At 33.2% G+C, this 14806-nt stretch overlaps 1 protein-coding gene across 1 annotated transcript in view; it reads left to right on the top strand.

Moving 5' to 3' along the window:
• Nucleotides 1–314: 314 nt before the first annotated feature.
• Nucleotides 315–14806, top strand: part of LOC134235513 (E3 ubiquitin-protein ligase rnf213-alpha-like) — a gene marked incomplete at its 5' end in the record, with an annotated part of 28688 nt that continues 14196 nt past the window's right edge. The window contains 7 exons of the mRNA XM_062717646.1: nucleotides 315–451; nucleotides 11784–11991; nucleotides 12684–13092; nucleotides 13358–13502; nucleotides 13721–14058; nucleotides 14285–14454; nucleotides 14583–14804. Coding sequence (XP_062573630.1) covers nucleotides 315–451; nucleotides 11784–11991; nucleotides 12684–13092; nucleotides 13358–13502; nucleotides 13721–14058; nucleotides 14285–14454; nucleotides 14583–14804 — 1629 coding nt within the window. The remainder of the gene's footprint in view (nucleotides 452–11783; nucleotides 11992–12683; nucleotides 13093–13357; nucleotides 13503–13720; nucleotides 14059–14284; nucleotides 14455–14582; nucleotides 14805–14806) is intronic.

Raw genomic sequence — 14806 nt, 5'->3', positions numbered from 1 at the left:
CATAAAATTTTAGATGAAGGTAAAGCCCAAATGGGGCCCTAGTGAATATAAAAGACCAATGTTTGAAGTCTTTTGCTTATTACAACAAGAACCATCGTCTTCTCTCTCTCTCTCTCTCTCTCTCTCTCTCTCATTAAATTTCAAGTTATGCCTCCTTTGCAGAGTAAATCAATATAGTTCGTTAACGTTCCAGTAAAGAATCATCACTTTAGCTTTCTTATTTGTTTGTTTATATATATGCTATTACGGCAATAGTAAATATTGTATATATAATATTGCTTATGATTTATTAATCTATTTATATTATATTTTAGGTGACCATCAACTCCAAGCTGATCACCACAGTAGATGTAGTAGAGCTGTCCCAGTACCTCCACATTGCACATACACAGATAACACTTCTCAATCTTCAGTCATTTGACACAGAGCAGCAGTTCTGTAGACAAATCAAGTAAGTCACAGGATCTGTAGACAAGTCACATAAGTCATCAGATCTGTAGACAAGTCAAGTAAGTCATCAGATCTGTAGGCAAGTCAAGTCAGTCATCAGATCTGTAAAGTCACGTAAGTCATCAGATCTGTAGACAAGTCAAGTAAGTCATCAGTTCTGTAGACAAGTCAAGTAAGTCAAAGAATCTATACAAGTCAAGTAACTCATCAGTTCTGTAGACAAGTCAAGTAAGTCAATAAGTCTGTAGAAAAGTCAAGTAAGTCAATAAGTCTGTAGACAAGTCAAGTAAGTCATAAGATCTGTGGATAAGTCAATTAAGTCATCAGATCTGTAGATAAGTCAAGTAAGTCATTTGATACATAGCAGCAGTTCTGTAGACAAGTCAAGTAAGTCATCAGTTCTGTAGACAAGTCAAGTAAGTAATCAGATCTCTAGATAAGTCAAGTAAGTCATTTAATACAGAGCATCAGTTCTGTAGACAAGTCAAGTAAGTCAGGAAATCAGTAGACAAGTCAATAAGTCTTTAGAATTGTCAGTTAAGTCAAGAAGTCTGTAGATAAGTCAAGTCATTAGATATGAGTAAGTCAGTACTTCTGTAGAGAAGTCAAGGAAATCGTTCTATCTTTAGGCAAGTCATGTAAGTAAGAAATTCTGTGGACAATTTAGAAAGTTATTTGATACAGAGCGGTTCTGTAGAGAAGTCAAGTAAGTCAGCAGCTCTCTCTTAAGTTAAGTATGTCATTTGATACAGAGCAACAATTCTTTAGAAAAGTTTTAAGGTCAGCAGTTCTATAGACAATCATTAGTTAGATAAGTCATGTTTTTAAGCATGCAAACTGTAAAGTTATGATATTTTTCATGTGTTCTCTACTCTCAGCAGAATCTAGTGGCTTTAAGGTTTCACTAAATGTGAACATTCCAAAAAATTTATTTATACAATAGCTCCAAAAATATGTGGTTTATAAAGTTGAAACTTTTACCGTCTAAAAAACAAATAAAAAGTATCACTTGATTACAAATACTTGAATATTTATCGAGAAATTTTTTTTTTAAATGCATGAGTCGTACTTTTACAAGATACATATACACCCACATGTAAGTACATCCGAATTTTTGGCGAAATTCATCATTGCAGAAACAAAATATGTTTATCAATGAAGGACAAGTAGGACTTCGATAGCCTCCTGAAAGTTTTATACCTGTTTATTTTGTCCAAATGTTAAGATTTGAAACCGAAAGTACAAAGCAAATGGCGGATTTTATACGGGTCTTGTCTTTATACATGTCATGCTTTCAATATCAGCCTTTTAGAGATCATTCACGCCCAACTTGCTCTTCATAGATAAACATATCTTATTTCTACAATGATGGTTTTCACCAAAAGTACAACATTAAACGGGTGCATCTTATGAAAAAAAGTTTAATATTTTTTTCTTAAAACATTTAATTTTTTTTTTATATTTGTTTTCACATGCTACTTTCTTTCTGTTAATCAATGATATATTTATACATTGTAAATGTTTTAACTTTATGCCTCACATAGTAAGAAAAAAGGATATGTTAACCTTTAGTGAAACCTTAATAAGATTTAACTTTTTTATCACGCATACCGTACATACTCACCTATACATGTACGTAGTTTTTTGGGGGTGTTAAAGCTTTGTCTTAATCTTTCTGTCCGACTTAAAGGCAAGTCATAGAGAGATTGGTATATTTCTGGACAACAAAAGGCTTTACTCTATAAACAATCTCGTCGATATCATTGAATGAACAAAGTCTTTAAATATAAAATCATTTAAAGATTGCAAATATTTATGAATTTGAATAGTTTTAAATATTTCTGAACACGCTTTCTCTGTAAACACCAACAAATTTACTATAGGGCATGTCTCGGATTTTGATGAAATTTTCACCATAGGTGTGTCTTAGTACAAAACTAGTAAATATGGTGTTGGAAGTTCCACACGTGCACTTGGTTGCCATGGAGACGGATCTATTGATTTCGGCCATTTTTGGCCATTTTTGACTAAAAATTGAGGAAATGTAAATGAATATTTATCGATATCTTATACACTCTAACAAAAATCATTGGATCATATGATAACATGAACTTTTAAGGTACACTGGGCATATAATCGTTCATTCTAGAAATATTCCCCCTTGAAGAAAAGGGTCATGAAAACTGACATGATTTCTAAAAAATTGAAAAATGGGGAAATTGGCATTTTTTGAGATCTTAAAGGCTTAATAAGAAAAATTGTCCGCGGAAATTTTCCAAATCTTATGTGTGTTATTATACGTGGGAATAAAAAGTGTCATCTCAGGAAAAACTATCAGTGGGCTTTTGATCCTATTTTTAGTAACATGTTTCTATAAATAGATATATTTTTGAAAAATGTGAAAAATCAAATTTTGGCAAAGTTTTTTAAAATGTCATTGCTGCATATTTAGGAAGTATATTGTAAAATTTGAGATTTTAATGACAAGAGCTGGACACCACTAGCTGGTATGGATAATGGTTGAGGGGAATTCCCATTTCTATTTTTAGTATCAGGTGGCTAAATATAAACATTTCTCTGAATATTAGGAAAAATGGCATTTTTGTTGTAATTGGAAGCTTCATATTAAAAGTCTTAACAAATATAAAGCTGTCCACAATATCCTTAAAAAATGTACATGTGTATGTACATTAATTGCCACAATATTGAGGATGGACTTTTGTTTCATTTAAAAGCAACAATGGTCTAAAAATAGATTACTCGAATAATTGAGAAAATGTAGATTATTGCACCTTTTTAGGAACATTTTAGATGTAATTGCTGCATAACTAGGAAATATTTTATAAAATTTGAGTTGTCAATGACTAGAGCTGGACACAACTAGCAGGTATAGATAATGGGTAAGGGGAATTCCCATTTCTATTTTTAGTATCAGGTGGCTAAAAATATATATGTCTCTGAATATTAGGGAAAATGGCATTTTTGTTCTAATTTGAAGCCTCATATAAAAAGTCTTAACAAATATAAAGGTTTCTACAGTATGTTTTCAAAATGTTCATGAGTTTGTACAATAATTGCCATAATATTGAAGATGGACTCTTGTTTCATTTTATATCAAAAATGGTCTAAAAATAGATTACTCGAATAATTGAGAAAATGTAGATTATTGCACCTTTTCGGGCACTTTTTAGATGTAATTGTTGCATAAATAGCAAATATTTTGTACAATTTGATATGTTAATGACAGTAGCTGGCCACCACTAGCAAGTGTGGACAATAGTTGAGGGGGGTATAATTTCTATTTTTAGTATCAAGTGCCTAAATATAGATATGTCTGAATATTAGGAAAAAAAGGTAATTTTATGCTAACTGGAAGCTTTATAGAAAACGTCTAAACAAATATCAAGCTTTCTACAATATGCTTTCAAAATGAAGACGTGTTTGTTCAATAATTGCTACAATATTGAGGATGGACTCTTGATTTTTTTTTTTTTTAGCAGTAATGGTCTAAAAATAGATTACTAGAATAATCGAGAAAATGTAGATTACTGAACCTTTTCAGGCAATGTTGGAAAGAAAAAATATGTACTAATTACCGTTAACTAACAAGTATAAAAAAAATGATGATAACCAGTTCTACTTATATTTGAAATATGCGAAATCAATGAGGATTTCCAGTTCTATTTATAGAAACAAGGAACAAGGTACAGTTTCAATACAAAATACGCTCTTTATTTTTCTAAATTATGAAAGTTATATAGGAAATCAAAAATCACTCTTTTTGAATCGTACGAATTTCCTGCAGTAAGATTACACAAATCGTTTTTAGCTCACCTGAGCCGAAGGCTCAAGTGAGCTTTTCTGAGCAAAATTTGTCCGTCGTCTGTCGTCGTTGTCGTCGTCTTTGTCGTTGTCGTCGTAAACTTTTTACATTTCATCTTCTTCTCAAGAACCACTGGGCCAATTTCAACCAAACTTGCTACAAAGTATCCTTGGGTAAAGGGGATTCAAGTTTGTTCAAATGAAGGGCCACGCCCTTTTCCAAGGGGAGATAATAATGAATTAGAGAAAAACTAATGGCATTTTTTAAAAATCTTCTTCTCAAGAACCACTGGGCCAGGAAAGATGAAACTCATGTGGAATCATCTTCAGGTAGTGTAGATTCAAGTTTGTTTAAATCATGACCCCCGGGGGTAGGGTGGGGACAAAATGGCCGATCAAAGTTTTACATAGAAATATATAGGAAAAATCTTTAAAAATCTTCTTCTCAAGAACCACTGGGCCAGGAAAGATGAAACTCATGTGGAATCATCTTCAGGTAGTGTAGATTCAAGTTTGTTCAAATCATGACCCCCGGGGGTAGAATGGGGCCAAAATGGCCGATCAAATTTTTTCATAGGAATATATAGGAAAAATCTTTAAAAATCTTCTTCTCAAGAACCACTGGGCCAGGAAAGATGAAACTCATGTGGAATCATCTTCAGGTAGTGTAAATTCAAGTTTGTTCAAATCATGACTCCCGGGGGTAGGGTGGGGCCAAAATGGTCGATCAAAGTTTTACATAGGAATATATTAGGAAAAATCTTTAAAATCTTCTTCTCAAGAACCACTGGGCCAGGAAAGATGAAAGTCATGTGGAATCATCTTCAGGTAGTGTAAATTCAAGTTTGTTCAAATCATGACCCCTGGGGGTAGGGTGGGGCCAATATGGTTGATCAAATTTTTACATAGGAAGATATAGGAAATTTTTTTATAAATCTTCTCCTCAAGAACCACTTGGCCAGGAAAGATGAAACTCATATGGAATCATACTCAGGTAGTGTAGATTCAAGTTTGTTCAAATCATGACCTCCCGGGATACGGTGGGGCCAAAATCGCCGATCAAAGTTTTACATAGGAATATATAGGAAAAATCTTCTCCTCAAGAACCATTGAGACAGGAAAGATGAAACTCTTGTGGAATCATCCCCAGGTAGTGTAGATTCAAGTTTCCTCAATTCATGACCCCCTGGGGTAGGGTGGGGCCAAATGGCCGATAAAAGTTTTAAATACATGTAGTAATATATAGGAAAACCTTTAAAATCTTCTTTCCAAGTAATACAAAGCCATGCTTAGTGATATTTATAGGGAATCATCCTCAGGTATTGTAGATTCTAGTTTGTTCAAATCATGACCCCCTGGGGGGTTTAAATTCAAGCCCCCCCCCCCTTCCCGCCCTCAGTAAACTTTCAGTTCTGATCTGAAATGTGCTTTTTTCTAGCCAATTGCTCAGGTGAGTGATGTGGCCCCTGGGCCTCTTGTTCTCATATGACCTCCTAAATGCTAATTGTGACGCCATTAACTTGTTCTTTTTTTAAAGGTTGCAGAAGACATCAATTTTCAGTGGAATTTTCTTTCAGAAAACATACTATGCCACTCTTGACCCAGAAAAATTTTGAGATATGTGATTTAATAAAATAAATTAGAAATGAAATTAGAAATCAGAAATGAGTCATTTTGAGGCTTTTCTGCATCAAACTTAGAAGTGTACCAAATTAATGACGTCATAGATCCAGAACGATCCCCCTTCACGTCATATTTTTTAAAGGATCTATCATATTCATCTACTCAACGATTGTTAAAGACGAATTCACAACTTTCTAAGAACATTAAATTTTTAGGGCACAATAAAGCTCAAACCGTACTTTCTTCTTATGCAAGAGACAAGAGGGCTTCAACAGTAATCATTAACCCTGTAACGGATCAGTGAAATTGCAATTTAACAAGATCTTGTTATTAGAGATTAGATTCCCTAGTATCTCCTCTTGATTAAGGGGAATATCCCTATGTCTGACATTAACAAAAATCCTCGGATACTCGGTGACAAATTTGCCAAAAAATGACAAAAAGGTTCTTGAAATATGGTGAATATTAAAACAAAATATGCAGACCATAGAAACTGTCACAGAATACGGTCTTTGAGACTTTGTCTAAAAAAGTTAAAAGACTTCAGACAAATAAAGTTGTAGGTGCAAATACATTAGAATTAGGACAATCAGGAATTAGTTTACAGAACAATTGAAAAGATTTTAAAAGTTTTCCCTATAAATGGCCTAAATATCTATATTTAAGCACTTGATGCTGACAAGAGGCCCAAGGGTCTTGAATCGCTCTTCTGATAAATTATACAATCTATCCCATCTTAACCAGTTGAGATGATTCTTAGCCAGTTAGGACTGAAAATATTCAAATGTAACTGTAAAATACCATAAGTAGGTCATACTTTTTAATGGAAATGTTTTGAGGACACAAGATGCATAAATTGACAAAGATTGATGGTTCTAAGTTGATAAGTATTTGAGATATTCAAAAGTGGGTCACAGTGACCTACTTATTGGTCAACATTCTCCGAAAAGCCATGGTGCATCAACTGACAAAGTTTGTCAATTCCAAGCCAATAAGTACCCCATAATACTTTATATATTCATAAATCACACAAGTAGGTCAATCTGTGATACATAAATCTAACCCGATCTCTGAAAACCCAAGATTCATCGAATGAGAATGTTTGATGCTTCTAAGCCAATATGTACCTGAGATACTTAAATATAGCCATAAAATGTTAAAGGTAGGTCACCATGACCTACTTTTGGCAATTTGGTCGTCAATCTACGAAAACCCAAGATGCATCAAGTGACAAAGTTTGATGATTCTAAGCCAATAAGTACCCAAGATACTTAAATCTAGCCATAAAATGTCGAAAGTAGGTCACCGTGACCTACTTTTGGAGGACATTTTCTGAAGACCAAAGATGCATCAATTGACAAAATTTGATGATCATAGGTCTAATAGTATTCAAAATATGTCTTTTAAACAATTTGATAACAAATACCTGCAAAGTTCAAAAGTAGGCCACCGTGACCTACTTTTTAATAAATATGTTTTAAGGCCCCAAAATGCATCAACTTGCAAGATTTGGTGATTTTCAACCTCTAGGATTAAATGTTTTAGAAAAGATTAGCCATAATATTCAAAAAGTAGGTCACGATGACCAATTTTTAAGTTGATGTTGTTTAAGAACCCAAGATGCATCAACTGACAAAGTTTTATTATCATAGGCCTTAAAGTGTCCAAAATATGCCTCCAAATTAATTAAGCTTACAAGATTTGATGATCCTAGTCTTTATAGTAAGCAAAATATCACCATTTTTATTAAGTGTAAATTTTGGTCAACTTTGAAGTGACCTTGAGACCATGCCCTCTGCCCCAGGGTCATGCTTCAAACAATTTTTAATTTTCAACATTTCCCAACCCTTGTTTGTAAGTGAAAATCTGCCTGGTGGTTCTGGAGAAGAAGATTTTTTAGCAACCAGTACTTTTGATTTTATTTTCCTGGTTGTTTTAAAGTCTTACCACTAGGTTTAGTATGAACGGTAACCCTTGGGCCAAGGATACCCTGTGACAAATTTGACAATGATTGGCCAAGGGTTTCTTGAGTTATGGCCCATATTCTAGAAGGTTAAAACACACCGCACGACGCATACCGCACAAATGGCCATAGCATTAGCTCTTTGAGCCTTTTGCTCAGAAGAGCCAAAAATAGAAATAGGCACCCCCTCAAATATTGTCCACACTAGCTACTTGTGGCCAGCTACTGTCATTAACATCTCAAATTTAACAATATACTTCCTAATTATGCAGTTATGACATCTACAAAGTGCCTGAAAAAGTGCAATAATCTACATTTTATCGATTATTCCAGGAATCTATTTTTAGACCATTGTTGAGAAACAAAAGTCCATGCTCAATATTGTAGCAATTATTGTACAAACATTTGCTCATTTTGAAGGCATATTGTAAGAAAGCTTTATATTTGTTTAGACGTTTTCTATAAAGCTTCCAATCAGCATAAAATTGCCATTTTTCGTAATATTCAGAGACATATCCATATTCAGGCACTTGATACTAAAAATAAAATTATACCCCCCCCCCTCAATTATTGCCCACACTAGCTAGTTGTGGCCAGCTACTGTCATTAACATCTCAAATTTTACAAAACATTTCCTAGTTATGCAGCAATTACATCTAAAAAGTGCCCGAAAAGGTGCAATGATTTACATTTTCTCAATTATTCGAGTAATCTATTTTTAGACCATTGTTGCTATAAAATGAAACAAGAGTCCATCCTCAATATTGTGGCAATTATTGTACAAACACATGAACATTTTGAAAACATATTGTAGAAACCTTTATATTTGTTAAGACTTTTTATATGAAGTTTCCAATTTGCATGAAATTGCCATTCTTCCTAATATTCAGAGACATATCTATATTTAGCCACTTGATACTAAAAATAGAAATGGGAATTCCCCTTAACCATAATGATTATCCATACCAGCTAGTAGTGTCCCACTCTTGTCATTGACATATCAAATTTTACAAATTATTTCCTAACTATGCAGCAATTACATCTAAAAAGTGCCCGAAAAGGTGCAAAAATCTACATTTTCTCAATTATTCGAGTAAACTATATTTAGACCATTGTTGCTATTAAATGAAACAAGAGTCCATCCTTAATATTGTGGCAATTATTGTGCAAACACATGTACATTTTTAAAGGATATTGTGGACAGCTTTATATTTGTTAAGACTTTTTATATGAAGCTTCCAATTACAAAAAAATGCCATTTTTCCTAATATTCAGAGACATATCTATATTTAGCCACTTGATACTAAAAATAGAAATGGGAATTTCCCTCAACCATTATCCTTACCAGCTAGAGGTGTCCAGCTCTTGTCATTAAAATCTCAAATTTTACAATATACTTCCTAAATATGCAGCAATGACATTTAAAACTTTGCCAAAATTAGATTTTTCACATTTTTCTAAAATATATCTATTTATAGATACGTGTTACTAAAAATAGGATCAAAGCCCACTGATATTTTTTCCTGAGATGACACTACTTATTCCCAAGTATATTAACACACATAAGATTTGGAAAATTTCCGCTGACAATTTTTCTTATTAAGTTTTAAGTTCTTAAAAAATGCCAATTTCCCCATTTTTCAATTTTTTAGAAACCATGTCAGTTTGCATGACCCTTTTCTTCCAGGTGGAATATTTCTAGAATAAACTATTATATGCCCAGTGTACCTTAAAAGTTCATGTTATCATATGATCCAAAGATTTTTGTTAGAGTGTATCAGCTATCGATAAATATTCATTTACATTTCCTCAATTTTCATGTTTTCATTTAGTCAAAAAGGGCCAAAAATGGCCGAAATCAATAGATCCGTCTCCATGGCAACTAAGTGCACGTGTGGAAATTCCGACACCATATTTACTAGTTTTGTACTAAGACACACCTATGGTGAAAATTTCAATAAAATCCGAGACATGTCATTTCGATTTTTTGGTGTTTACGCATTTTTTAAAACAAACAATTTAAAGAAATTAAACGTCGTTTTTAAAGAAAATATTGATTGAATCCAGGTTAAAAGATTACACCATTAATTTGAAATTGTCAACCACGATTGTGACGACTTATATAAGCAGGTCAATGGCAAATCACTAAAAAAATGCAAAACATACAACCATTTTGCATTGTATAGGTGGGCCGACTCATATGCGAGTATATACCATAGTTAACGATGCTGTACAATTCTAAACAAGTAAATTTTTAAAATAAAAATTGAGTGATTCTACCAAATCGTCTAACTTTTTATCTGCTTAAATATTTGCTAGTACTTTTCCGTACTTAGTAAAAAGAAAATTAATAATCAATTTCCGTTTTTCATTGTAGAAATATAAATATATCATAAAAAAGCACGACATAAAACCCTTGGAATTAAAAATCATGAATATTGTCCGTTCCCCAGTTATTTGACTCTGTTATTTCAGGTCGAGTTAAAACATTTCCCTTGTTTTGGTCAGCTTTTTTTGGCATCGATGAAATTAAGTAAACATTTTGTGTACAGCTTACATAACAACAAATGAAGCATCCAATAAGTCATTCCTATAAACGATAATTCATAAATGGACACTTTTTTGGTCATTTTATTTACACTTTAGTCACCTGTCCTTCATATATGACATCGTACAAATTAAATGTTAATAATATTTTTTATGACAATTTAAACATTATTTTTTTATGATTCCATTAAGACTTAGTGTATGTGTACTTAACATATTAATCTTTATTTTGAGAATATCAAGTACCTACATATTTATCTATTAAATGATTTTTTATATATATGTACAACTTGAAGTATAAGTTGAAATGGCATATCTTTTGTCAAACATGAGGTCAATGTACTTAGGATTGAGAGGTCGATATGTTTTATTTTGTGAAGAAGATGCATCTCGTATTTACCGGGTATGTTAAAACCTTACTTGCAGACCAAGGCAACATAGCAGCTTTGTTTTTTTTTATTATTATTAAAAATTCATAACAGAAGACATGTTAAGTGTAAAAAAAAAAGTCGTTTATTTAAATGACGAAAAATGCGATCCATAAAAAAACAATTACAAAACAATTTGGCTAGAAGACATATACCAAAATCACGAAAAGCTTGATTTAAATGCAGTTCAATAAATGATTACAAAACAGTGATCTTCCAACCACAATATCAATGTGATTATGCGGTAAAATACAACATCAGACTTTATTGGAAACAAAAGTTACATCTCTTTTTTGACCGAATAAAAGTGCTACATTTGTTCATTATAATTTTTTACAGAAGAGATATAAACTATATGGTGGAAACAAGCTTTTTTCAAGTTGTCATTTTTAACACATCATAACAAAAATTCATAATAAAATGAAGCTGTTTCATGTAACTTTGCTTTTTCTTACAGACTCTGACAAAACGAAACTTGAAAATATTGGGAACAAGCTTTATTTTTTTCTATTGTTATTTTTAACACATACAGATCAAAAATCAAAAACGGATTAAGCTTTTTAATACAATTTTACTTTTATATTGATTGGGTTATGTAAGGGATTTTCTAATTTAAAAGGTTATATTTGTTTAGTAATGTTTTTCTTTTGATTTATGATAAAACATATCTAATATGTCTTAATTTAGATTAAACCCTCGCATGTATGCATGGTAAAGTCAATTCAATTTATCACAGAACATCTCATCATGAAACATAGTTTCACTGTTAATTTTTCAAGAGACATCAAATCACATTTGCCGAATGCATTGTGAAGTAAAACTTTTGTTGTTTTACAGAAGATTATTTCCATTAGAAACACATTTTTGGCAAATAAGTGTGTAAACCTTGTATGCTTAGTATAACATGTACATGTAGGAATGACCACTCTTATAGAAAACTTGTTTTATAGACAAAGTTTTGAGAGAGACTTGTCTGCTGAGTCTCTGTTGATTGTACAGTGTGACAGTGGAAATGAGAATGCCAGCCTTGTGGCCTGTGCCCAGTATTCTGTGTTAGATCAACTACAACAGCTGGAAGATGAGAAGACAGGGAAGACACACATTGTCTTCATCATCCATCTCCCCAGGGTGGCAGGGGGAGGATTCACAGGATTTCAGGTACAAATTTAAATCCTTATTATGTTACAGGAAAAGTGAAGAGGGGAGAAATAAAAATGTATGACTGTTCAACACATTGTAAGTGTTTTGCTTTGAAGAGTTGTATTTTTAAATATGTTGCATAATAAACACAATCCAAATTGATAAAGATAATCAAAACTTATTTCATTTTTAAACACTTCTTTCAATTATGAAGCCCAACCTAAGCCCGACCTAAGTGTCAATAACTGTAATTCTATAACGAGAGTTTTCTGAGAAATTTACACGCATAAGGTCAGATGATACGTTCCTCAGATATCTGTTTTGTATATCTTTATAATTATAAAACACTAAAATTAAAATAACCTTATGATTTCTAAACTGATTTCTAATTGATTTTAAAAATTTAGAACGCTAAAAGGTTTGATTTTTGGCAATTAAATCCATTCCAAAAGAATTAGATAGGCAATAACATCCTCTTATATCTTGCGCAAATGCCTGGTAAGGTGCCTCAATTTTTTGCGAAAAAAGTAAAAAAAGTAAAAAAAAACTTCGACGATAAAATCTTGAAAAAAATATTATTTAGAAACGTATCGTCTGTTCTTAAGTGCAGGAATGCTCCTCCTCTTCAGTGATATTTCTTGATGTCTAATGCATGTAATTATTATAAAAAGATTGACCAGTGGGTCTTTTTAATTCATTTTTTTACTTAGTGTGGTCTGTGGCACTCTGTCCACATCGACGACCTTCGACCAGATGATGATAAAATGCCCAGTTTTCTGGAACTGAGAAATAAGAGTGTGGGGACTCTACTAGAAAGTGCTGCTGGCCCCTCTAAATCCAGAGACACAAAAGAAATGGACTGGGAGGGGAGGTCAGACCATGATAAACAGGAAACTGAGGACATAGAAATGGAGTATCAGGATGTTTATCTACATGACTTTGGCAGCATGATGGAGCGAACCGAACAAGTCCATGTGGAGAAGAAGGTGGATTTTCCGTTTTTCATAAAACTTACAGCACTTCCAGCCCTAGCTATGGTGAAAGATCCTGCTGAGGACTCAGCCAGAACAACAGAGAGAGTGAAGATTCTGTTAGCGCTTCTTCATCAAGAAACAAAAGGTAAGACTGAATCAGATTTTTGTCTGTGTGAAGTATTCAATGTCTGTTTGCAGTAGGTGCTGACACCTAAAAAAAAGATCCCTCACTGCTCAATGGCCATTAGTGCAGAGTATAGGACAAAATTTGCAACTCTCCACTGGCAAGTGGTGGCGTCTCCATAAAAATGAAAAATTCTTGAGAGGGATGTTAAACAATATACATCAATCAATGTTTTTATTAGATATTCAGTGATGTATGAAAATGTATGTTAAATCCTGTTTTAAAGAGAAAGTGACATTCATGAAAGGAGTAGGACGCCACCTAGCGGCCCTGATGAAGGAGAAAGAGGAGAACATCGGACAGTCTGCTGAGAGTTGGTTGTATTCAGAGGCCACCAACATGGACTGTATCAACAGAGTGGGGGCATTCAGGTTAAAAAAAAGATTAAAATAAATCTTGTAGAAATTGAACAAATTGAGAAAAAAAAGATTTGGAACAGATATTTCTCACTATAGGTATACAGATAGAAAAGCACTACTAGCATTACTCGCTTGATAGTACTGAAAAACTTAATCAGTATTTATATGTTTACGTTCACCTGTAGCTAAGAACTTAATAATGATAACTGTATACATATATGCATTTGCAGAAAAGCTCGAAACGAGTGTATCATTGAGAAATTGTCCCCCATGTTGGCTGGCATCATTGCGCAAGTGGACACCAACAGTAACCTTGACCTTTTGATTAAGACTGACCCAGATACCTGGCAGCACAAACTTTGGCTTGAGATCATCAATGAACCCTCAGCCACACATATAGAGTATTCCGTCATTATGTCCCCCAAAAGACAACAGGAACTTCCAGAGATGATAGTGAGGGGGACGGGGTGTGATGGACAGAAATTTTCAGCTCAAGTGCCTTTCTCCTGGCTAATATACAAAATGATTTATAGAACAATTTGGATGGCACAAGATGTTGAAAAACATGGTTAGTTACAGCTGTATGGTTTTAGATACGATTGTCACAGAGTGTCTTCTTGACTGAAGTGTGTGTTTTAGTTAATTTATAAAATTAATTGAATCATGAACAGTTGCCTGGGCAAACGTTCTATTGAGTGAAGTTATTTTAATTCACAATTTATTACTGAATATAAATACATGTAATTCCACAAATAACTTTATTGAGATCTACAAAGAAAGAAATTGTTTTGCAGAAACAATTCAAGACTTGGTCAAAAGGGTAACAGATGTGATTGAAAATACACCTATTGGAAAAGTACTTCAAAAGTGTCTATGTAAAGTCGGGGTGCTTGAATTTGTCAAGCCATATCTCAGTGATTTTGTTTATATGGTTTATCATGTGACCAGTGTTGAGGAACATGGGGTAATTAAGTCTCAAAAGTTTGAAATTTGAAGATATTAAAAAAATGCAAAGGCGATCAAAAATTTTAGTAATGTTCTATTGCTTAGTATATTCACTACATGTTTATATCTTTTTTATGTTCATTTTAGCTGGTGTGTGAAAATTTACTGAATGGAATGAATATGGACTTCAAAGAAGGACTGCAGAGTGTTGTAATGAACTTTGTAGCAATCCATGCTGTATACAATAGATATGTGCCAAGACTTAGGAATTTTGCCAGTATTACTCAAGTGTGGCCTGAGTGTAGTGCCAAAATCATTGAGTTCCAGCAGAAAAGTCCTCAATTCTACCTTGTCACGACTGAAGAACTGGT

The sequence above is a fragment of the Saccostrea cucullata genome, unplaced genomic scaffold (assembly GCF_032062105.1).
Source record: "Saccostrea cucullata isolate Sc308-1 unplaced genomic scaffold, CSIRO_AGI_Scuc_v1 ctg403, whole genome shotgun sequence".
NCBI classification, from domain to species: Eukaryota; Metazoa; Mollusca; class Bivalvia; order Ostreida; family Ostreidae; genus Saccostrea; species Saccostrea cuccullata.
The sequence above is the reverse complement of the archived record's forward strand: the minus strand, read 5'-3'. Positions and strand labels throughout refer to the sequence as shown.